At 35.4% G+C, this 26766-nt stretch overlaps 1 protein-coding gene across 3 annotated transcripts in view; it reads right to left on the reverse strand.

Annotated features, from left to right (window-relative positions):
- The window catches only part of NRK (Nik related kinase), a 138223-nt gene that overhangs the window by 70799 nt on the left and 40658 nt on the right, over positions 1–26766 (reverse strand). For all 3 annotated transcript variants that reach the window (XM_012451660.3, XM_012451659.3, XM_064362032.1), the window contains exons 3-4: positions 8092–8148; positions 6579–6650 (exon numbers count right to left, since the gene is read on the reverse strand). In XM_012451660.3, the coding sequence (XP_012307083.2) occupies positions 6579–6650; positions 8092–8148 (129 nt within the window). The remainder of the gene's footprint in view (positions 1–6578; positions 6651–8091; positions 8149–26766) is intronic.

Raw genomic sequence — 26766 nt, forward strand, 5'->3', positions numbered from 1 at the left:
CACAAGTGCCTTATCAGATATACAACTTGCAAATACTTTCTCTGATTCTGTATATTGTTTTCTCACTGTCTTGAATAGTGACCTTTGAAGCACAAAAGTTTTCATTTTAATGAAGTACAATTTATAAATTTCCTATTTTGTTGCTTGTACTTTTGGTGTCATGTATATAACATCCATTGTCAAATCTAAGGTCACAAAGCTTTATCCTTATTTTCTTCTAAGCATTTTATAGTTTTAGCGTTTATATTTAGGTGTTCAATCCATTTTGAGTTCATTTTTATATAAAGTAAAAGTCCAATTTCATTATTTTGTATGTGGATGGCCAGTACCACACTATCTTGATTATTTGATAATCCTTTACATTTTAAAAGTATTGGTTTGTTCTGTGCTGATCTTTTAAAAAACATTTATTATTTTTTCACATTTTATGTATTTATCTTTATTTTTAAAAGCTATGTTTAAAATAATTTATTTTTTCTTAATCACAACACTGGTACATGCATAACAAAATATAGATAAATATACCAATAAAATATGTAAGGGGTCTACTTTCACTGAACATTTTCCCCAACCACAATGGCTTAGTGTACATTCTTTCAGACATTTGTATATGTTAATCAGTAGCTAGAGCCATGACAGAGATAAATAGATAATGATATAATCAACACACACACACATATGACATTTAAAATATATATATATATATGGCATTTAAAAATCAAAATAAGCTCATATTATTTTCACTATTCTGCAACTTTCATGTTTTAATCAGTATATAAAGTACATCTTTCAATATCAATAAACAAATGCACATCCTTCTTATGGCTGCACAAGAGTGCACAGAATGGAGATATGGGTCCAGCACTTAGGGGACAAGTCAGGTGTAGAAGTATTGTTTTTGAGAATTATCTATGCAGTGATAATTGGAGCCATCTAGTTGGATGAGATCACTGATGTATACAATACATAGCTTCAAGACAGCTCTAGCAGAAGACAGTGTGATGTCAATCAGAAAAGAAAACCTACTCTGGGCATTAGGACACTGAGGTTTAGCACTGATAGCCCAGAGTAGGAAATTCACTTAATCTTCCTAAAGTTCAATTTATTTAAAAAAAAATGATGGAAGATAGCAGCAGTTACCTATCCTCATGGAATATTAGTGGAACCAAATGGGATAATATCTTTGGAAAAATAATTATATAAATGCAATGTATTATCATAAAATATCATTGATACTTTACTTCTTTGACTTACTCCAAGTGCAATCAGAACTATACACTTCCCTCCACTGTTTAATCTACAAACATCAGCCTCCTTCATTCCCAGCATATTAATTATAGTGAAATGAAATAGAAAGCAATTCTCTCTAAGTTTCAGTGATGTCTGCTTGTACCATGATAGCCAAGTGGTTTTGATACTCCTTCTGTAACTCTTATTTTTCAGTCAATCTAGAAAAAGCTCTTTGCTTCTAAATTATTATTATTATTATTTTTTATTGCATTTTAGGTTTTGGGGTACATGTGAAAAACATGCAAGGTTGTTGCATAGGTACATACGTGGCAGTGTGATTTGCTGCCTTCCTCCCCTTCACCTATATCTGGCATTTCTCCCCATGCTATCCCTCCCCAACTCCCCAACCCCCTCTATCCCCCCCTCTCACCCCCAACAGACCCCAGTGTATAGTGCTCCCCTCCCTGTGTCCATGTGTTCTCATTGTTCAACACCCACCTATGAGTGAGAACATGTGGTGTTTGATTTTCTGTTCTTGTGTCAGTTTGCTGAGAATGATGGTTTCCAGGTTCATCCATGTCCCTACAAAGGACGCGAACTCATCGTTTTTGATGGCTGCATAATATTCCATGGTGTATATGTGCCACATTTTTCCTGTCCAGTCTATCATCGATGGGCATTTGGGTTGGTTCCAGGTCTTTGCTATTGTAAACTGTGCTGCAATGAACATTCATGTGCATGTGTCCTTATAGTAGAACGATTTATAATCCTTTGGATATATACCCAATAATGGGATTGCTGGGTCAAATGGAATTTCTATTTCTAGGTCCTTGAGGGATCGCCACACTGTTTTCCACAATGGTTGAACTAATTTACACTCCCACCAACAGTGTAAAAGTGTTCCTATTTCTCCACATCCTCTCCAGCATCTGTTGTCTCCAGATTTTTTAATGATCGCCATTCTAACTGGCGTGAGATGGTATCTCAATGTAGTTTTGATTTGCATTTCCCTAATGACCAGTGATGATGAGCATTTTTTCATATGTTTGTTGGCCTCATGTATGTCTTCTTTTGTAAAGTACCTGTTCATATCCTTTGCCCATTTTTGAATGGGCTTGTTTGTTTTTTTCTTGTAAATCTTTTTTAGCTCGTTGTAAATTCTGGATATCAGCCCTTTGTCTGACGGGTAGTCTGCAAAAATTTTTTCCCATTCTGTTGGTTGCCGATTCACTCTATAGACTGTTTCTTTTGCCGTGCAGAAGCTGTGGAGTTTGATCAGGTTCCATTTGTCTATTTTGGCTTTTGTTGCCAATGCTTTTGGTGTTTTGGTCATAAAGTCCTTGCCTACGCCTATGTCCTGAATGGTTTTGCCTAGGTTTTCTTCTAGGGTTTTTATGGTGTTAGGTCTTATGTTTAAGTCTTTAATCCATCTGGAGTCAATTTTAGTGTAAGGTGTCAGGAAGGGGTCAAGTTTCTGCTTTCTGTATATGGCTAGCCAGTTTTCCCAACACCACTTATTGAACAGGATAATTACACTTTTGTGTATACAGATGCAATGCAATTGAGAAAAATACCTTAAAATATTAACTTATAAAAAGGCAACTTAAATTCTTAAAAATTTTCAGTGAAAATATATTTGGTTTGTGCATTTAGGTGTTATAGTACTAGCTTAAAAGAAATGACACATCAGGAAATAAGATTCACATATATGAATGACACAACCAACGGTGAATACGAAATAGCGGATAATAAAGTTGAAGGTGATGTGAGATGACTCAGGAAGTAATTCTGCACTTGAAAAATTGATTCTTTACTGGGATCCTTTGAATTCCTAGTAGCTCTAAATTTTATTTGATTGTAAATTAAAATGCTCTCCTATTTTATCTATAATAGTTCAATTTATAAAAACTATTAAGAAGTATTGTTATTGCCCAAAATGAAATATATCTGTAGACTGTAAAGAAAAGAAGACTTTGGGCCGGGCACGGTGGCTCACGCCTGTAATCCCAATACTTTGGGAGGCTGAGGCAGGTGGATCACTTGAGGTCAGGAGTTCGAAACCAGCCTGGACAACATGGTGAAACCCTGTTTCTATTAAAAATAGAAAAATTAGCCAAGCATGGTGGTAGATGCCTGTAATCCCAGCTACTCAGGAGGCTGAAGCAGGAGAACCACTTGAACCCAGAAAGCCAAGATTGCACCACTGCAGTCCAGCCTGGGCAACAGAGTGAGACCGTGTCTCAAAAAGAAAAAAAAAAAAAAAAGACTTAGATATAAAGATTTCCTGTTCTAAAATCGAGTGAAAAAAGATACCTTTAACTCTTTTGGGCAGTGACCTAGGAAAGGAACAACTGACATGGGAAACAGTTAAGGAATTAATCATCAATTATCTAGTTCTCACCAGCATTTTCCTCACACTATCCTGACTTATAAGACCTTGTGATCTAGGGAAATAAATCTCTTAGCTGAAATGAATAGATAACTAAACATATCTACTCAGTTATTACCTTCTCTCTTAGGTAATTCTCTAAGACTCAGCAGGAAAAATAGGCAACTAGTTTCTATATTTAGGTATAATGTGGCTAGGCTTTTAAAATACAACATAAATATAAAGCAATGCACTAGGCTTTGTAGTGTCTCTAAGTTGATTTAATTTTTACTTATAAATTATCATTCCTCCCCTTAAATGCCCAGTATTTATAATATACCTTGTAAAAAAAAAAGTTTGCAATGTCAGAGAAATGGCTGGCAATTGCAGAACATTCTTTAGTATTTTCCTAAGATTTTCCACTGGATTTACCTACAAACATTCAACTACTAGAAAATAAATCTCTAGATACCTATTTGTCTTATAGGGGAAAGGGATGAGTCCTGATTTGTGCTGTTGAAAATCTCAATGACAAGTTCCCTCTTTCTATTTTTCTGTGTAATAAAGGAATGACAACTTACGATATGAGAATTGCATGAAAGTTCAGGCTAGAGTCTCATACCAGTCTCCCAGCAAAGTTCAGTTAATAAGTTCCCTTCAAATTATCTTAACCTGTTTTCTAGAAAGGTAAAAATCCAGTGGCTTTCATTCTTGTCATGTAAGATCCTTAAACTTTCTGCTTCCCCTGAGATGGGGCCCTCCTTTGAAATGGTAACAATATCTGGCACCACATAGGACTAGCAAACCACAAGGACTAGCTATTCTATATGTACGTGGGCACTCTCAGTTTCGATTCAGTTGCCAAGGTTCTGCTGAGAGAAATATGAATTCATAAGTAGTGCAATAAATAGGAATGAGAGGATGTTAGGAGGTTAAGAATACAAAGAATAAGTCAAAGAGAAGCAGGGGCAAGACTGAATCCTTTCACTGGCTTGGTAGCTTGATGTTAAAAGAGATTCCTTTTCTTTTTGGGTTAGAAAGTTTATGTGTCCCAGCAAGAACAAGAGATGCCTGGGCTTTGGGCAGCTATGTAGTTGCATTTGTGATGTCTCTTTTTCTACGAGGAGCCTGAGGAATAGAGAGGTAAGACCACTTTCCCAAGTGCTTTTTGGCTATTTAGTTGTAGACTTGGGATTTCAACTCATGTTTCTAGATTTCCATATTATTGCTATTACCATAAACCCCTGGCATCTAAGAGATGTGTGTGCAAGTCACATAATTTTTATCCCAAAGGATTCAAGATGATTTAGAGATGCTAACTGGATGATTAACTCCCGTTATTTTTTCTTACTAAAATATATAATCAGAGATTTCAAAGTCCCTGACTAGAAAAACCTTTTAAGAGTGGGTTTCTCACATAAAGGTAAACTCCCCCAAAACAAATAAATGAAGATCAGATATGTTTGGAAAGCATTAGTGTGTTTGTCACTCTGAATTAACAGGAAGCTGAGCTTGTGAGAAACACATAAGTACATTATATCCATCAGGCCAAGTGAGTAACTTAAAACTCTCACACATCTTCCAGTAATAGGATGCTACCACATTTCCTGGCTTAGGGCCAGTTGATCGCAGACTGGCCTGAATACCCTGCGTTTTGTCAAGAAGAGGCAGCTCAAGGATGCCAGAACTTCCTTTGTAATTTCACCCAATTCTGGAATTAAAATCCTTTTCTCTAAGGCAAGAGTGCCAGAGAGGGCTTGGGATAGATCTTTAAAGAAGTTTTATTAGCACAAATGTGTGATTAAAACAGAATTAATGAAATAGTTATATTTTTCATACCTTACCTTTCGTGGCTTCCTAAGCTACAAAAGCATGGTACTATTTGTTTTAGCTGGTCCTTTGGATATGCTTAGTCTCCTAACATGCATTATGAACACAACAGGAGCCTAGTACTTAATATATGAGTCATGAGGCTGTTTACCAATATCTTTCTAATATAACTAGAAAGTTCCTGAATGTGATTGCGTTAATCGAAAGGGTTATTTTTAATGTGCCTGAGAACATATTTACTAAGTCACAAAATGCTAGAAATATTTGAATCCCATGTAGAACTGACTGCAGGATAGAAAAGTAGGAAAAAAATATATCAATTCAATATATTGATAAGAACAGAAATTCAACTTTTGGGCCCATACAATATTTTATAGATCACCAAAAGATACTGAAAAAGAGGAATTATCTTTGCTTGTTTTATTCTTGATCCAGAGAATTGTTAGTGTCGGAAAAATTGCTTTGAAGGGAAGTCAAAACGCTGCACATAGAAAACATGTTCATATTACTTCATGTGTTCAAGTATGGTACCAGATGTCTGAAGACTTTGAGCTGAGTGGTCGATTTGTTTTCTGCATGCTATTGCTCTTACAAAAAAAGTGGGGATATTCCTCATTTGGTTCAAACACAATGGTAATGGTTGTTAGAATCATAATGGAGAAAAAGCGATTCAATAATCATATATGAGCAGTAGCATATATCAGAGAGTAGATCATAGGAGAAAAGATCCCTTGAGTAGGGATGTTTTCATTGTAGGTGAGGAATTGAATGTCATGATAAATGTGTGAAAAGGACCTTGCTAAGGCCAATTTTAGACAAAATTTGTTGCAGGTCTCATTACCTCCAGTTTTGTTGCTATTCAGTCAGAGGGCTCTATGCTCTGTAAATTTATTCCTCACCTACAGTCAATACATTCCTACTCAAGGGACCTTTTCTCCTAATGTCCTACTCTCTGATATAAGCTAGTGCTCATATAAGATGATTGAATCATTGTGAATATATTAAAAGATACAAATATGTTATCATTTTCAGGAAAGAACACTTTAGTAGCAGTCTTCTAGAGATAATGACACAATGCAAAGGGATAAGTTAAAAGCTGAAAATGAAAGGAAAGACTACTTGGATATTAATGAGAACTTTTAGTACTCACGCTGTATCTCCACCCAACAGATTTCTGATATTTATTCACTCTCACTCGCCTTCCTATTTCAGGTAAAGGGGTCTGTAACCAAGAATGAAATGTTATTAGACATACTGGTACACTCTAAAAATGATTTATGCTTAACTACTTTAAGCTCCTTTAGCACTAAATGGAAGAGTAAGATAACATTGTTCCTCTTTCAATTTTCACTAATAGTTTCAATTTAAAAAATCAAATTTTTATGATATACAGAAATTTGGCAACAAATTCATGATAGTAGATTTAATTGCTGTAATAATTGGAAAATTACAATTTTATATCAGTAAAGGCTTTTTCCTCCTTGCAAAACCAGTTAATTGACACTAAACACTCATGGATTGAACATGATTTTTAAATATTTTAAAAGTCAGAGTATTTGAAATGTAGGTTAAATATATGTCAAGGTTTATTAAAACAAGAAAATAAATATTTTAGAGAGTCTCACTCAAAAAGTAGAAGTTTGATTATTTGGAAGCCATGGATTGTAGGGCAAAATGAATCTACAAAATCTCAAAATCCCTTGAAATTCACAGTGGTTTGCAACATTTGATATTTACTGGCAAAACAAAAACCAGACAACTTTTTTTTTAAATCACCTATCTTTTCTTTTTTTTAATTATACTTTAAGTTCTGGTGTACATATGCAGAATGTGCAGGTTTGTTACATAGGTATATATGTGCCATGAAAGTACACAACTCTTTAAATAGCTTCAGCAATTCACTTCCTGCACAAATTGGAAAAAGAACAGTTCGTGGCATTGATAATAGTTCAGTGACTGTGTATAGCCTTTCAATCATAAATTTCCCTTTAGCGTATAGTGAAGTAAAATTTTTTTGACCTTTGCTATGTTCATACTAATATCATCTTGAGAAAGTGTGATATTCATGTTAAAGAAAAAGAACAGAAAGCAGTGCTAGCAAATTCTATGATAATATGTTATGAACCGTGACACAACTTTATGAATGTTATCAGGAATGGTGCCAATTAAACTGTCTCTTTTGCTCATTTGTCAGAAAATACATGAAAAATGTGCATCTCTGATAGGTTTCTTCCTTCTACCTGTCATTGAGAATTGAATGGCCTCAATTCTCAGAGGAAATCATTGGAGAGAGAAAACAATATGATGGAATACAGAGGGATTAACCCAACATTGGAGGCAATCTCTTTTTTGCTATCCCTGGAAACAAATAATCAACTAGAAACAGAGAGGAATACAGATATCTTCCTTACTGTTATAGAATACCAAAATATGTGGAACATCTGCTGTGAATGAAGCATTGTTTTATGTGGATATATAATAAAGCAATTGATATAATACACTAATTAATACAAATAATATTAAAAAATGACTATAATAAATCCAAAGTAATATAATTATTATATAATATAACGATTTTAAAACAAATACAATATTTTCTGAGCTGTTTATCCCAAGAACACAGTCTGCTAAGGGAAGAGAATACAGGGAAGTTATAATACTACCTTACGAGCATTCATCACTTTAACAGCTGTAAATGCACCAGTCTTCTCATGAAGTCCCTGAAATACAGGATAGTGATAAACATCAAATGCTGTCTAGGTAATTCAGCTATCAAGAAGCAGTCAAACTAGAAAATATTAAAATTAAAGTTGAATACGTTATATGTTATGAAATATAAAAATATATACAGATGAAATATATGGCATTATATAGAAAACAAAAATATTAAATTATCAACATTTTAAAGAAATCACCATTCCACTCAAAACACTCAAGTAGTGTTATGGAACAGTTTGCTTTTTTATGTCTGTAGTAACTAGTGGACATAATTGCCTATTTAAAGTTATTGCTTACTTAGTGTTTTTAATCTAGGTTTGCATGGCACCAAAGCATTCAGATTAAAAGTGAAAATTTTCTATTGAAGATGGCAAAAGGAGTTGTTCTACTAAACATTTTTTCAATTGATTATGTAGTACTATGCAGACCTCTTTCCACTGGATTCTTCTTTACACATAAAATATTTAGTATGTTAGCAAAAATATTAGCCATACATTATCTCCATAATGATAACTAGTAAGAGTGATTCATAATTAATTCAACAGCTTCCAAACTGATTAATATGTCCTGAATCATATGAACCAAAAATATTTTAAAACGAATAATTTCTAGAAAATTCTCTCTTATTGAAAAGATGATGAGTTATAAGAGCTTAGTCTTATCCTAAATGCAAGTATAAGCTACAGATTTGTAATTTTTAAAGGCAAACATATAGGTTTGGAATCAGATTTCCTATTTTGTGGCTGGTACCTTCTAGTATATTCCAAATTGTACTCATAGAAAAAAAATCAGTATAGCATTACTATGTGTAATCAACAGAATGTCTTATCTGATGGTTCGCAGCAGAAACTTTGATTTGGGGGCTGTACTGTGTTGAACAGCGTCCCCCCCAAAAATTGAGATTCACCTGAAACCTCAAAATGTGACCTTATTTGGAAACAGGGTCTTTGCAGATGCAATCAAGCTAAAATGAGGTCCTAATGGATTTGTTTGGTCAATGTCCAGTTTCTTTATAAGAGGAGAGGAAGGGAGATTTGAACACAGAGACGCAAAGATACACAAAGGGGTGATAGCCATGTAAAAGATAAGAATAAATTGCAGTGATACAACTACAAGCCAAGGATTGTTGATAATACCAGAATCCAAGAAGAGGCAAGGAACAGTTCCACCCTAGAAACTTCACATAGAGAGAATGGCCCAGCAGACACCTCAGTTTCAGAATTCTTATGTCTAAAATTTTGAGGGAATACATTTCATTTGTTTTAAGACATCCAGTTGTTGCAATTTTACAGCAGACCTAAGAAACTAGTACCTAAGGCAAAAAAGATGAAAACTGAGCAAGGTAATGTGTTTAACTTGGGAAAGGGTTCAGAGACTAGTAATCAAGGTACAAGGAAATGTCCAGAATCGGGTGAGAAATTTAGGGTGGAGCATGCCAACCACTGAAGACTAGAGTTTTTAAAGGAAAGGAAAAAGTTACAGGTTATTGATTGATCAGGGAAAAATAGGAATCCAACACCAAGACCTGTCTGTTTAACTTAAAGACTTGGGAAACAAATGCAAAGGCAAAATCAGGTTTACTTGAGAAGTGGAAATGAGGCAGAGTTTCTAAGAATCAATCCATGAAGTAATACTATCAGGTTCTAGGAACAATCTTCTCTCTTATCAGACAGCAATCATTATTTTTGCAACCTTTTTAGCCTCTTTTAAATTTTTCAAAAGAACATGAGCTTGTGTTATCTTCTGTCAGCCTGTTTGGATGGAGTCAGATTACTTTTGCTGGACAGTTATAATAAAACAGTTTTAAACTGTTCTCTTTTGCAGGATTATACTTACAACTGAACTTTAACTGAGTTTATAAAAATTATTGAGTATGTTGGATACTCTTCAGACGTATTTACATCTCTGGAAAAAATTATATATTAATATTTTGATTTATTAAGTCCTAGTAACTTAGAAAGCATTGTTTTCATAATCATTCACACAAACACTTCCTAGTACATTTTTTCCCACACCTCTATGTACAAATACAACATATTGGAAACTGATTCCCATACATCCCTTTAGAAAGTTACAATGTTTCTTTCCTTGATTCTAAGAGATTATTTATGAGCCAAGTACTATTTTGTGCAAAATATTTAGCAGGTTATCAAAAATATAGCCATACATTATCTGATTTAACTGACCATCAGTAAAACACAAAATTTTTAAAGTCTAAAATCTATAGGCATCATACTTATGGCACATTAGTGAGATACCTGAATGTCATTAAAAGATTCTAACCATGGCCATAGAACTGAAAAAAAAAATCAACTCGGTTATACTTTCATCATCTGTGATTGATTCGCACTTGAAAATTGCGCTAATTTTGTCAGACAATGTACCCTAATATTGAGTTTGAAAAATGTGCTCACTGAACCTACAGAGGAATAAAAAAAAACTCCAGGACTTGGAACCATGTATTGAGTTAATATGCCAAACCATTATACAAGCTTCCATAGAAGTCTGGCATATACAGACAATAGATCATAGAAATTTGCTGCTGTTAAGGTAGCATTTCACAGAGATCCCCCTGTATCTTGACTCTTCGAAAATTTTATTTTGAAGTAATTTTAGACTTGTAGAGTAGTTTCAAGATAGCACAGAGGGTTCCTGCATATTCATTCCCCAGTTTCTTCTAATGTTAACATCTTACATGGCCATGGTACATGGTCAAAATGAAGAAATTAATATTGGTAAAATACTCTTAACTGAATTATAAAATATTTTCTGACTTCCCAGTTTTCTCACTAATGTCCTCTTTCTAGGACGAAATCTGAATCATACATTCCATTTAGCTATCATGTCTCCTTAGACTTCTCCAATCTGTGACAAGTCCTCAGTCTTTCCTGTTTTTCATAACTGTGACACTTTAAAGAGTGTTCGTCAAATATTTTGTAGAATATCCCTCAACTTGGGTTTGGCTGATGTTTCCTTATGATTAGATTGAGGTTATGAATTTTTGGGAAGAATATTATAGAAGCGAAATACCCTTTTTATCACATCATTTCAGGGGTACATGGTATCTCCATGCTGATCAATGGTGATATTAAACTTGATCACTTGGTTAAGGTAATACCTGTCAGGTTTCTCCACTATAAAGTTGCTATTATTCCTTTTCATATTCTATTCACTAGAAGTGACTGATGTTGGTTTTGAAGAGGTTAACACGATTCTTGGGCACCTATCTAGAGAACCTACAAGTCATCTTGAGATAAACTAATTGTTCAGTGGTGCCATCTTGTGGTTCATTGATTATACAGAAGCTGTTTTGCAATCTTAGCTGAAGGTCTTGTCATAAACAGATTGTCTCCCCAAATGAGGTGCTGAACTAGGACCTATAAATCCAGTTTTTAGGATGTGCCCTTTTACAATTACAATGTGAGTTTTATGGAAAATTACGTTAAAACATCATTTGTTTTAAACACACAAAAGAACACTAAGAAAGGAATTTAGTTTTCGATTCTAGATTGAGTGTCAAATAATCTCACAATTGCCTTCAACTCAGTGAATATTATTCAGGAAATTCACAAGGACAGTATTAAAGTATAAATGTGGATTTTTCAGGCTGTTTTTCCTACCAGTAATATCTGGAGTATCTTATGGAGTCACTAGCTCCACTAGATTAATAATGCTTCATTAACTAGAGTTTGAGTACATAGAAATAGAAATTCCACTTGACTCAGCAATCCCATTACTGGGTATATAGCCAAAGGATTATAAATCGTTCTACTATAAGGACACATGCACACGAATGTTCATTGCAGCACAGTTTACAGTAGCAAAGACCTGGAACCAACCCAAATGCCTATCGATGATAGACTGGACAGGAAAAATGTGGCACATATACACCATGGAATACTATACAGCCATAAAAAATGATGAGTTTGTGTCCTTTGTAGGGATATGGATGAACCTGGAAACCATCATTCTCAGCAAACTGACACAAGAACACAAAATCAAACACCACATGTTCTCACTCATAGGTGGGTGTTGAACAATGAGAACACATGGACAGGGGGAGGGGAGCACTACACACTGGGGTCTGTTGGGGGGAAATAGGGGAGGGACAGCGGGGGGTGGGGAGTTGGGGAGAGATAGCATGGGGAGAAATGCCAGATATAGGTGATGGGGAGGAAGGTAGCAAATCACACTGCCATGTGTGTACCTATAAAATAATCTTGCATGTTCTTCATGTACCCCAAAACCTAAAATGCAATAAAAAATAAAATAAAATAAAATAACCTTTACATTTGTTAATTGATAAATAAAAATTGCATATATTTATGGTTTATAATGATGGTTTGATATAAGAATGCATTGTGGAATGACTAAATCAAGCTAATTAACATAAGCATTATGCCACGTGCTTATCATTTTTCTGTGGTAAAACACTTAAAATTTACTCCTTTAGTAAATATATTTATAGCAATATATTGTTATTAACTACAATCACTAGGATGTGCGATAGATCTCTTGAATTTATTCTTCTATCTAACAGCAATTTTGTGTCTTTTGACCAATATCTCCCCAATCTCCTGTCCCCAACCGCCACCAGCCTCTGGTAACCACCATTCTACTCTCTGCTTCTATGAGTTCAACTTTTTAGAATCCAGATATAAGTGAGATCACCTGTTATTTGTCTTTCTATGTCTGGCTTATCTCACTTAACGTAATGTCCTTCAGGTTCATCCATCTTGTCACAAATGATAGGATTTCTTTCTTTTTAAGTAATTTTCAAACATCATAGAGCTAGGAGAAAAAATTTGTCTTAGCTCTCATTCCTATTGTAAAAGAAACTGCCTTTTAAATATTTTGTATAAGTTCACAATCTCTTTCATAATTGAGGAACAGAAGACAATAGGTAGCAACAATCCTCTGTAGTCATTACTGACTCTAGATTCAAGTCTATTGGCATTTGGAATTAAGAAGTCTATTATCTTCACTTAAGGAAACTATTTGTCTTGTTGTCAAACTCATTCCACGTATTCAAGTTTAGTTATTGATAAAGCTAATATGTTACAATTTGGGGGGCAATAGGTCAACTATTCGAAATACTTCCCCTGTACTCCATAACCCACTACAAGGTATACCAATTATTCATTAAGTCCTGTCCTCCATGTTATTAAGATAATGAAACTCAGTATTAGCTAAGAGGAGGACACATTGATTTGTCATTAACATTTTAGCATGAGTTAGACTATCAGATGAGGTAACTACAACAGGGCAATGAACAGTTAAGTACTGATGGAATGAGAAGGTGGAGTTAGGAAAGGGCTGGAGCCTGAGGAGTTCCAGAAGGGGTTGTTCTTCAGCCATAATGAAAGTAGCAGGTTCCTGGAATTGAGAGCAGGGAAACAGTGAGTGAGCAGGGAATTTCAAAAAGTGAAGGAAGTTTAAAAAAGGGGAGGAGGATGAAGAGTTGGAAAGATAAACTGTTCTATTCACAGTTTATTGCAGAAATTTATAGTTTTTAAGATGTACACACCTGAAACAACTAGAGAATAGAACCAAATGCAAAGACTCATCATTAACATAAATTATTGGATCTCAAATACAGTATGTTTAAACAGTTCTAGAGAATAAATATATTGCACCATATGAAGGACTTAAATAATGTCCTAAAAAACTTCCCTGATTAATTTATGCTGACACAGCTAAATCTATTTTCTGGGGTTGCATTCCAAAATATAGTAATTAAGATGAACATACATATATTCTTTTTACAGTACAATTTCAAACGATCCAGGAGAGAATACATAACCCTTAATGTGTTGATTTCAATTTGGCAAGGATTTGTGTTCTTAATTAATTAACTTAGATAATCAAATAAGCAGCATTATTTAGTCTGCTTCCCCCAGGAAAAACATAGTTTATTATGGTGCTATTGCTCTTCATGGCTCTAAAATTAATATTAGCATTTTAAAATCAGTCCTATCAACAGAAAATGTTGCATATGCCTGAATTTAAGATACTGATCACGTATAGGACATTGTTAAAAGGTATATGTGCCTGCTTTTAACAAAAACCAATGCAGGAAAATCTTGTCATACCTAAAAAAGCAAATAAAGAGTCATAAAAAATTTCTAGTTTACAAGAAGACTTGCACTAGCATTCATGAAACACCAAATTTCCCAAATTGTATTTATATCTCAAAAGTAATGAAGCAAGGTCAATTTTTACACTGGGGACCCAGAATCAAATAATGATTGTAAAGAAGAGTTATGAATTGTCAGTGCCTTGGCCACTTGAGACTTAGATTTGCTGACTTCTAACTGATCAAACAGTCTATCATAGTCCCTAGCCCATACTTCCTCTGGGGCATACAGCATTTGAAGATTTCCACTTTTGTTTTATAGGTCTGTCCTCTGCCTTTGGGCCTGCTCGGATAGAGGTAAGTGGTTCTTCCAGTTACTTACTATGATTTCTGTTAGTAGATCTAGGAGATAGATATAGGAGTGTGTGGAGACACGAGAGAGAAGGGTAAGGGTAGATCAGAGAACAGGTGATGGCCCTAGGTGGAGCTCACTCTTCTTAAATCAGGACCACATTGACAGTATTGAGTAAGGTATGTGGGCAAATTTATTAAATACAGAAAATGACAGAAAAAAAAAACTGTAAAACATGAAAGCCTAGTTATCAAGCACATCACTGTATCAAAGATTTAGTCACTCTATTAATAAAATCAGGTGAAACATAAAAGTCCTTAAAGTCTGGTAATATATTTATTTTATCTTGGTATCTCTAGTGCATAGCATCATGGCAGGTACATAAGGCCCTTTTAATGACTACTAGTTAAAGGAATGATGACTAGAGTAACTGGCAAAACTTCACAGAATAGGTAAAATATCAAATGGACCCAGAAGATGGCATAGCATTTGAAGAGATTCAGAAGCAGAGGTTGGGCCCAGTGGGTGGGACATTATGAACAAAGCTATGAGATAATGCTGAGCAGGAAGGTAAAGACACTAGAGAAGGAAGAAAACGAAAAAGGGGGAATTGCCATAGAGAGAAGAGAGATGAAAAGGAGAGAATGCATGAGTGCACCTGTTTTTGTCATGCCAGAAATTTCAGTGTAAATTTTTTTTTGAAATAAAATCTTGTTTAATGGAAGACACAAGCCATCACTGAGAAATGAGCCATTAGTAGTTTAGCACTTTATGACTGGCTTTTGTTAGTTAATGGTCTGATTCAAAGCTCAGGGTTGTTAAGGCACTGAAAAACCAGCACTGAATTGCAGTAATGATCAATTTCTGGGGGATTACACATTTTAAACCATAACAAATGATTTAAAATAGCAGTTGTGACAGCTGTGTTGGGAAAATCCATCATTCTGCAGCAGTTAATTACCATGTTTTTCTCTGGAAAGAATACAGGACAGTCCTTGACGGCCTTCTAATCTTGATTAGGCTAATTTTTTTTTTAATCATGCAGTTCAACAAACTGTTGTAGAAAGTCTGCTGACCCTTCAGCAGTTCCTACGTAGTCCTTAACGTTATTTGCTTTGCATTCTTTTGGCAAATCTAAACCACATAATCCCCCAGGGCATTCTTTTTTTCTTTTCAATTGGTTTTGTGGTGGTGGAAGGTCATGAGGCACTTACTACAATCATGTCCATTCTGTAACCTTGTTTTTCATTCATAGAATTTTGTCCTTCTAGTCATTTTTTTGGGTGCCAGCTTTTTCGTAGCAAACAAACTAAGTGACCCTTCGAGGCTACCAAGAGTGAAGCTGTAAACAGCATTTGGGAGCACTTGGTGCTGTGCTGGGGTGGGACAAGACAAGATGCCTAACAAGACGGGTTTTGTCAGCATCAGGTTCATGCAGAAAAACAAAGACATGTGACTAGAAAGGACTTTCAAAGGCAAACAAGTCCTTATCAATGTCTCTAAGCAAGGCCTTTCCTTCACCAGTGCTTGAGATGGGAAGTAATGGTGATTTGGTTGTTATTTGAAAGTTTTCATTTTGTTTCTCTCTTCTTAGTCTTCATCACTGCCGACAAGCTCAATAAGCCGAAAGGGACAGACGGGATCAGAATATTCAGGGTTTGGAGGTGTGGCTGAGATTGGAGTGGATCTAGCACAGATAGGTAGTAATGGTGGGAGGATAGGTTTGGGGACATATAAGAGAACATAGCAATCACTCTCCATCTCGCATCTTATCCATCAGGAGGATTTACTTATTATTATAATAACAATTGCCAAAAGCGGAGATGTAGCCTGTTTTTGAGATCCTCAAAGTTATTTTACAGACTTCAACTTTAGATTTGTTTTCAGAAGGTTTAAGAAACGCAATGTTGTTTAGATGTTTGGCAGGTGCTATTTAGTAATTGACAAGATTGTTAAGATTCACACTTATTAACTCCCACAAAGCTTAGTATATACTGCTAGGTCACAGACTGTACTCATTACATTAGACCGAGGGACAGTCATTTAGAAGCCAAGGGACACTAAAGAGAGTCTCTTATTCGATACTTGTGTAAGCATCTCATTATCACAAAGTTTTGATACAGCCAAGTGTATCAAATTCGGAAAATTCTTCTTAGGTGTGATTTTCTCCTTTTTGAGAAAACTCAGAATAGGCAGGAGTAGATATTTCTGGCTACGAGCAGATGGATCCTGGAGTTGAATAAATACTATTTTAACCTTGACACTTTAAGATAGACAAAGACTTCTATAATCAAACTGCTACAACTTTCTAGTCAAACGTTGCATGTTAAGTGAGGAGGAAGAACAGGATCACTTCTTCCTAAAAGAATAGTAACAAATAGATTATTATTAGACTTTATAAATATTGTTTATGACACTGCTGTCACTTTTAAACCTCTATGGAGAAATGTCCTATCTTCACATATATCACGAGGGTAAATTTGCATTCAAGTTGTTTTAGCAACATAAATGAAACTTACATGATCAGTAGGCACTTTGTATTTCTGAGCCATCTTAAGTCCGTTTTGCCTAATGAATCTATTTACCTATCTATCTCCCCTACTAGATTGGCAGCTCTCTAAGGGTAACTTTCTTCTCTATCTTTAGGGTCTAGCATAGTACCTGGCACGTCATAGGCACTCAGCAAATATCTGATGACCTGACCAAGTCAATTGCAACATGGAGCTCTAAATAGGGAAGGAGATGCATAGGCAGATGTGTGTGTGTGTGTGTGTGTGTGTGTGTGTTGGTGGGGTGTACAAAGATAATACCAAACAATATGGAAGAAGAGTGAGAGGGAGTTCAAATCCCAATGTGCTCCATGATACACAAGTTCCCTGACAAAGACTGTGAAAGTACTGTGGCTAAGTACTCCAGGAACTCAAGGGCCCTTATATATCCATAAGTAAATGGTATTTTCATGGACCTTGGGTTGCACTATGATGTCATCCAAATTTTTAACAACTCTATTCAGTCAGAAGGCCTCAATGAAGAAGCTAGTCAAGGACAGAGGGCATGAGCTCACAAAAGTAATTGAAATGCCAAGGCTCTTGCCGAATTGGCACAAGTTTGTCAGGTAACATTACCTAATGTTCATCCATGCTTCCCCTAACATGTGGCTATTATTCTGAAATCTTCACTAAATACTTACAGTTGATACCCTCTGTAGTTATGTCAAGTACGGGGACATATGATAGTGAGGGCTCCAAGTTCTTTACTTCTATTTTTTTTTTTTCTCAGCATACCACCTAAATTACTCAAATGTTTGCTACATGTAGTCAAAGGATTTGTACTGAAACAGATTTTTGTAGCTAAAAAGCTACAGAATCACCAGAATAATCCAACAGAATAATGTGTTTCCTCTTCCAGAAATCTGGGACAGTCATGGTCATGCTTATTAGAACTGTGAAAGGAGTCGAAAGAGGGCCTTCGTGGTTTCAGTGGCTTCGTAGCTTCAAACGTGTCCTGTAATTTGAGGCAGTTATGTGTGCTTATACAGCAGCTTTGACTGAGTTTTATTACCCTTGTTATTACTCCTGTAGGGAAAAAATAGGTCAAAATATGTAGTAACTTCATTTGCAAATGGAGCTGCTCTCTATTACACGATAGCACTCAAATGATGAATTGTACAAAATGGACAATGAAGTTCGATGTTCTTGGCTATGGGATACATATAACATTTGTGGGAAATAAATGAATAGCTACTAGTAGGCAACTAAAGAAAGACCTCAATATACTGCTATGTGGCAAGTCAGATCTACAGGGGACAAAAGTACAAAGCCATTGAAGCTTGCTATTACAAATGGGTGACATCACAAAACTTTTAAATTTAAAGTCACAGGCTATACCTGCACAGGCTGAGGAAACTATATAGGAACTCCGTAAGACTAGGGCCCACACTATTTCAAACCCTCTGATAACACTTCCAAGCAGCATTATTTATCAAACTATGTGGAAAGCATGATCAAGTGAAGGATGAGTATTTAGTTCTCCATGTAAGAAGCTTCCCCACAATGACATTCTCTTTTTTCCCTCTGAATGACAATACAATACAAAAATAAATGGGAACTCAGCTACTGAAATGACTTATATATCCAGAATTATTTTTCTTTCAGTTACTATTTTCTCCCACTGTCATAGATTGTATACCTTTTTCCTTTAAGGTTTGTCTGGGCTTAACCATGGGGCAGTGGGTGAGGGTATGGGCAAGAGCAACAAAACCCTTCACAAGCAAACAGGTTTCAGCACACAACAGATAGTGCTTCATTGCAATGTCACAATGTTTTAACACAGATTGCTTTCTTTATGTAATGCATGAATCCGTTAACACTCATGCAAAATGCATTCCATCTGCTCAAACAGATGTAAGCTGCAGTGTTTCCAATTCTATCAAACAGCACAACTAGTTGAAAGAAAAGCACAGAGACAGATGGGTGATGAGTGAGAAAAGGGTTTCAACCAAAAGAAGCAACTTTGTCTTAAAGTCTACGCAGTCAAAATGGAATTCTCTAGTTTTCCAGGTCCGTCCACAGAGGTACAAACATAACAGCCCTTAATATAAAGCTAACATGAAGAGGGTGTTGATGCATTTTTAAAAAAGTATTTATAAGCTGGATTGTCTCAACAAACCATAGCAGAAATTAGTAGTTCTCAAAGGCACTTTAGAAGCACTGATGTTGACTGGGATGGCTGCTAAGAATAAGGGAAATGTCAAGGAGGAGGGGAAATAGAAAAGGAAGGAGTAGAAGGGAAAATGAGAGAAGCAGCAGAGAGCAGAAAAAGACTAGAGAAAGAAGATGATGAGGAAAAAAGCATAGCTTCCATTTAAGATAGTTGAAGAAATACCAACAACAGTCTTTTAGGTCTAGTCAATGCTCCTAAACATAGACATGAGGTCGGCCGTGGTGGTTCACGCCTGTAATCCCAGCACTTTTGGAGGCCAAGGAGGGTGGATCCACTGAGGTTGGGAGTTTGAGACCAGCCTGACCAACATGGAGGAAACCCTGTCTCTACTAAAAATACAAAATTAGCCAGGCATTGTTACAGGCTCCTGAAATCCCAGCTACTCGGGAGACTGAGACAGGAGAATTATTTGAACCCAGGAAGTGGAGGTTGTGGTGAACCAAGATCACACCATTGCACTCCAGCTTGGGCAACAAGAGTGAAACTCTGTCTCAAAAAAAAAAAAAAAAAAAGACATGAAAAAAGCAAAAGGACTTGTTCTATCAATATCAATTTACCACTAACTTACTAACTTTCAGGCCCTGTCAACCTCAAAAGGTATGAGTCCTCATTGTAGCCCCTAAGATGTCTGAAAACTACTTTTACATGTAGTCTGTCACCTTGAATTGACCATTATGGGTAAAACTCCATGCCCCAGAAGTTCCCTTCCTCAACATTCCACCCAGCTGTCCCATTCCTTCAGCATCTGGCTTTGGCCTTTGCAAAGCCAAAGCACTAGTTTATCTTCTCTTAATAATGTATTGCAAAGGTCTTATCCAGTGACCTCTTCTCATCATGGTACTACATGTGCATTGTCGCTATCTGGGTTTTTAATTTTATTTTTTATTAGGAACTTGACTTTTTAAATGTAATGCCTTTTTTGAGAGTGTTTTTAACTCTAAGGAATTACCAAGGCAGTGGGAATTTCAGAACATTTTGGCTACTAAAATGCTGGATTTGCCCATGACAGGCTGTTTACCTCAAGCCTGCAGAAATGAAATCTGAAGAGTGTGAAATCAACTGAAAGGCTCAGAGTTAAACCCCTCAATATATCCCTCACAGTTGTGTGGTGAACAGAGGGGTGGGGGGCAGGGAAAGTGGATGGGGGAAAGTATGGTGGGATATAGCAACTCGAAGAATGCCAAGCAGAAAAATGCAGCATGATAAAAGTAGAATGCACAGGAAAATAGAATCCAACTAACTACAGTAGGATTTGGGTTAAGGTTACCCCAAAGAGAAAACTCACTGAGATAGGCAAGTCAAATCAAGCAAGGCAATATAGAATACTAAGGCAATCATCTAGATAAAACTACACATTATATCAATTATCGGTTGTTTCAATAAATGTGTGTGTATATGTGTATGCATGCATGTAGGAGGAGTATGTAGAGGGAGCAGTGTGTATGTATAGCAATGACAATTTCCAGTTTTGGAGGAAAGGAAGGAAAGAGATCTAAAGGATCATAGGAGCATGTAGAAACCAACTTTGCCTTGCTCATAACTTTGACTATTTACTTTCCTCCTTCAAATAGTTTCACCATTTTTTCTGCTGAATTCTCGACCACTAATTTCCCAAATTCACCGATTCCCACTGGCATAGGGGTAGTAGCAGAGGCCAGACTAAGCTCAAGACCCTTTTTTCATTATGATGCTATTTAATCCTTACACATTTCCTCCATATTTGAGTATTTATTAAATATTACCTATATGTCATGCAGAAAGCAAGGAATTATAAAAATTATAGTTCCTATTTTATATAAACTTTTAGTATAGATAATAAAGTTACACAAACCATCATAATACAAGAGACAATGTGGCAATGTTCACAGTAAGAGTAAAAATGAAAAGTTAAAAGGTCTTTGAAAGTATTATAATGATATTTAATATTTTCCTATTGAAAATGTTTCACAAATCCAGCTCAGCAGTCTCCCAAATCAGTGAGATTTAGTATATTTCAGTATTTTCAAATTCTCAGTTTATATTTTAATTCACACATAACAACTACATTTTGTTAGGTCATAGGTTCTGTATGTTTTCAAATTTATTTCAATGCCATAAATTACTGCTACAATAATAAGCTTCTGGATGGAACCATGATTAAATCCTGTGGAACAAACTGCTAATATTTGGGGGATATAAGGAAAATAACTGGTATAACAAGCTGATTGAATTATTTAATGTTTTAATTTTTATCCAAAATGGAAGAAAGAGTTTCACCTATAAATATCTCTGTGAATTCAAAGACAGGCACAAAGGCAGTTAAATATGATTTTAACCATTTATGTGTTACTCAGACAATGCTGGAACTTATTAAAAGATAAAAATATATTTGATGAAATGTATTTTCAGTTTGGGCTTGTATAAGTCAGGAATTGGGGCCTAATTCTTAGTCTGGGATTAGAAATAAATTTAGGTGGTCTATCTATAACCTTAGCAAGTTCACCCTGGCTAATAGGTTTCAAAACCTATGTATCCCCATGTGGCTTAGATGACAGATTATGGAGTCCAGAGAAGATACTTCAACCACATCTGACCAAGGCCAGAGAATATCTGTTGGATGTGGCTTTGAAACTTACTTTGTCTTTTTGAAAAGATTAACCTATTATTTTATGCTTTGTTTATTTAGCAGTATTATCAGGAAGGACAATCTGAATTAATTTAAAATATAAATTGATACAACTGCAATATATTGATCCTGTCTGCCTAACAGAGAACCTTAGAGAACCTACTATATTGATTGATAAGAGTCATTTTTAAATAACTCATCAAGACTATACCAAGCTATATGTTTTCACTATTCTCTACTGCAAACACTCCAACAAAAATTCATTGAATGCCTATCTGCAACTGTCTGCAATATGTTCTGTTAGGAAGTTTGTGATATAAAATCTAGGGCTATCAAAGAACTTGAAAAAAAAGATTGTCCTAAATAGATTAAATAATCTTTTTATAATTTTGTCTATTATATTAACTTGCTCAACAACACTTTTTAAAAAGCCATCACAAATGTTTATAAATTATTATGTTATGGGGTTAATATTATCATTTGATATGTGTGAGAGGCCCAAAAACTGTTTTCCTTTTTAATTGAAAATATTATTGAATTAGATAAATATCCGATAAAGTGAATACATTTTTTAGTTTACATTAAAATTTCCATTTGCCTGTAAATCATTCAGATATGTATGTGTTCAACTTCTAATTGCTTAAGGATTTTTTTGTTGCCATTTCATTGTTCCTTTATAAATTGTATTGAATTCTGGTCAAAGAACATGTTCTATAGGATACAGATTCTTTGGTATTTAAGCATTTCTCTACAGCCATGCTTATAATCAGTTTTTCAAAATGTCCCTTATTTGCTGGAAAAGAATACAGCACAGAAGGGACACTTTGTTCCCTAACTCTTGATTATTTCATTAGTTTATTCTCTTTCTTGATTTCAGAATTCCATATATTTCTAAGGGTCCAAGCTTGCTAATTGCATTCTTATGAAGATTTTTGCCAACTTGATCTATAAAATTCTGAGACAGATATTAAAGTCTTCCAGTCTGTGATTATGGATGTATCAATATCTTTTGTAATTCTATCAATTTAGCTTCATTCATTTTTAGGGTATATTTTAGGTACATATGCACAGAAGTTCTGATATTCTAATATTTTAATAATAGATTTTTAATTTCATTTATGAAATCAACCTCCTCTATTACTAATAAAAATAAATTTAAGATAAGAAAAAATGTTTATTTGAGAATTCATTACAGATATTAAAACCTACTTATGAAAAAAGTGTACTGAGTTTTATGGTTTATTTTTTTGCTTTGTTTTATTTTATGCACCTGACTTACATTGAGAGCGATGCCACCTAGAGTGAGGTTAAGCAGTGTTCCTTGGGCTAAACTTTGAACATAAAATAACTGACTGAACTGGTTTTCCCCTGAATTGACTGACATATGGCTGTCTTGGCAGAATCTAAATGAGGAAAAAATTATCGTGCCATAGCAATGCCTACAAGACTGTATGACCAATATCTTTGTCCTAAATAAGTCTTTGGGAGATACAGAAATCAAGCTAGAGGCCTGCAAAGAAAGGTGGTAAAGATAGATGGTTTATTTTCTTTCTTTACCCCAATTTTATTTATTAATATACAAAATCTAATTCCTGTCAGGCCCAAATTACAATATTTACATAAAGAGCAGCTCAGCAGACTTTGCCACTTGTGTGGGTTTAAATATTTGTTGCACTCCTTAACAGCTGCTGAAACATTGCAGGATTTCCACTTCAGCAAGACAACTACAAAAAAAATATCTATTCCTCTAAGCCCACACCTGGGATTTCATGCAACCAAAGTACTCTGGCCCCAGGGGTCTTTTCTGGTGCTATGGTCATGAGTCACTGTCACTGTGGTAATTTAGAGCTTGCTCTTACTTATCATGCACTATGCCTTTATTCCTTTGTGAACTATGAAAAGTCAGAAAGTTCCTATACTCTTCATGGGGAAGTACCTGAAAGAATGAGCTCAGGGGCCTCCTTAAGGAGGATTCTGTTCCTGTCAAAATTAAGCATTTCTTCTAAGGAATACACTGCTACTCTCCACTACTTCCTCCCTGACTGTCCCAAACCAACCACCCCAGGTGTGGGCTTAGGAGATAGTGAGATTGTTTTATAATTGTCTCGTTGGAGTGGAACCTCTGCAATATGTTTCAGCAGCTGCTAAGGGATGCAACAAGTATTTAAATGCAGGAAAGATTCACAGTTTAAAATAAACATCAAAGGCAATCTTGAAGGGGAAATACATTGCCCAAGAGGAACCTGAAGGGGAGCATAAAGTGTTGTGTGCAACAAACATATGAAAAAATGCTCATCATCACTGGTCATTAGGGAAATGCAAATCAAAACTACGTTGAGATACCATCTCACGCCAGTTAGAATGGCGATCATTAAAAAATCTGGAGACAACAGATGCTGGAGAGGATGTGGAGAAATAGGAACACTTTTACACTGTTGGTGGGAGTGTAAATTAGTTCAACCATTGTGGAAAACAGTGTGGCGATTCCTCAAGGACCTAGAAATAGAAATTCCATTTGACCCAGCAATCCCATTACTGGGTATATATCCAAAGGATTATAAATCGTTCTACTATAAGGACACATGCACACGAATGTTCATTGCAGCACAGTTTACAATAGCAAAGACCTGGAACCAACCCAAATGCCCATCGATGATAGACTGGACAGGAAAAATGTGGCACATATACACCATGGAATATTATGCAGCCATCAAAAACGATGAGTTCGCATCCTTTGTAGGGACATGGATGAACCTGGAAACCATCATTCTCAGCAAACTGACACAAGAACAGAAAATCAAACATCACATGTTCTCACTCATAGGTGGGTGTTGAACAATGAGAACACATGGACACAGGGAGGGGAGCACTATACACTGGGGTCTGTTGGGGGGGAGAGGGGGGGATAGAGGGGGGTGGGGAGTTGGGGAGGGATAGCATGGGGAGAAATGCCAGATATAGGTGAAGGGGAGGAAGGCAGCAAATCACACTGCCACAAATGTACCTATGCAACAACCTTGCATGTTTTTCACATGTACCGCAAAACCTAAAATGCAATAAAAAAAATAAATAAATAAAATAAAATTACAAAAGTAAAAAAAAAAAAAAAAAAAAAAAGAAGAATAGATCTGTACACTTTTCACTGGGATACAGTAAGAGTGGGAAGGAAGGTGCTGATTTGCTGTAAGATGTTTCCTGCCTAAACTGTTGGGATGGGGTACAAGGAGAAAAGAGGAGAGAGGGGAGAGGAGAGAGAAGAGAAAAGTTCATTTTCCTGAAAATTCATCCGATTAATCCTTTTTGCCTAAACTCTATGAAGTTTACCCAGTGTCTCAGCAAAATTCAGACACCCTAAATGACTTAGTTATATTCTCCCAAATTGACTCTGACCTGACCAAGTCTTACCTTACAGAAAGGCAAAGGGAAACTTGTTTTTCTCCCCAACAAGTTTAACCACCAAATTAAATCATAAGATTATTCAAGTGTTGAGAACCGTGTGTGTGTGTGTGTTTCACTTAAGATGTATATATTCATTTAACTTTACAACTTGATCCATCTTTGCTACCAGTTAAAACAAACTGATTTTCTGGAAAGTTCTGATTTCTTCCTCTACTTGGTGTATTTGATTATTTCTGAGTTTGTTCATTTTTTTTTTTTTATTTTAAAAGATTTAGAAATTTCCAACTCAAACAAGAGGGAAGGATTTTCCTAATAAATAGAATAAGTAAGTCCATTTGCAGAATTGGCAAGTTGTAATGGTGAAGTAACCCACAGATATCTCAAGATCTCTCCCCATGTTTACAGGGTAACTACATGTACTATACAATATCGCAGGCTAAATATCTGTGTTTTGTTGGTATCTCATTTGGATTTTGATACTACGCAGCACTAAGAGCTGTGAAATCCTTTCTATGAAAATTTTTAAGTGTATACTGTGCCTCTCATTATATGAATTAAACTCAGCATATCTGTGCAGTATACATTCTAAATAAAGTCCTAGCAATAGAAAAAGGTCTTTTAAATTAAAATTTTAAGTCTCCACCTGAATTACAACTTTTTATTATTTTCATGACACTTTATTACTTTGGATAAGATAAAGCTTGCAAGATTATCTTCTTGCAAAAAGTGACTTAAACAAGTCATTCCCGGGAGTTGATGACCAAATTGACTCCAACAGCAAAAGCCTTTGAGAAGTGCTTTGGCATAGGCCTTGCTTATAGTTTTCATAAATTACTGTGAAAGATGATGGGAAATGACAGTCTGAGAAATGTCAGCATAAGAAGTGGAAGTCTCTTAGAATTCTGAGATTCTCAGTCTCCCTCTTTTATATAAAAAGTATAAAATGTGCAAACTCTCCTGAAGAAACACTACTTAAGCCAATCTGACCATTATTACCTTTAAAAGAGAAGAATACTCTTCTACAGAGAATAAATGATTGAAGTAATGGAAAATGAATATTTCTAGGACATTTTGGAGGCATTAGTGTTATTAAGATGAGAGAAAAGAAGGCTCAATGGTAACTTGGAATATTATCTTCGAATATTCAGAAGTTTTTGGCTGCTGCTGTGACTACAGAAAACTGATAAAAAGGAAATTGGCTTTAATTTAATTTAATTTAATCTTTAGTAGAAAAGATTATTAACTAAACATCAGCAAGGATTCCTTGACAATTAAAATAACACATAGGAATGTGAAACTTCCTTTTCACAGCGACTTTAAAATTGTGTGTGTGTGTGTGTGTGTGTGTGTTACTATTTAATCTAAAAGTTTGAAGTTTGGCCAGTCTAAATAAAGGGTATTAGAACAAAACTACTTATTCCCCCATAGTAACAGTATTCAATAATACAACTGCAATTTCTGCATTC

This window comes from Aotus nancymaae, unplaced genomic scaffold, assembly GCF_030222135.1.
Source record: "Aotus nancymaae isolate 86718 unplaced genomic scaffold, 86718_ANA_hifiasm-v0.15.2.pri h1tg000004l, whole genome shotgun sequence".
NCBI classification, from domain to species: domain Eukaryota; kingdom Metazoa; phylum Chordata; class Mammalia; order Primates; family Aotidae; genus Aotus; species Aotus nancymaae.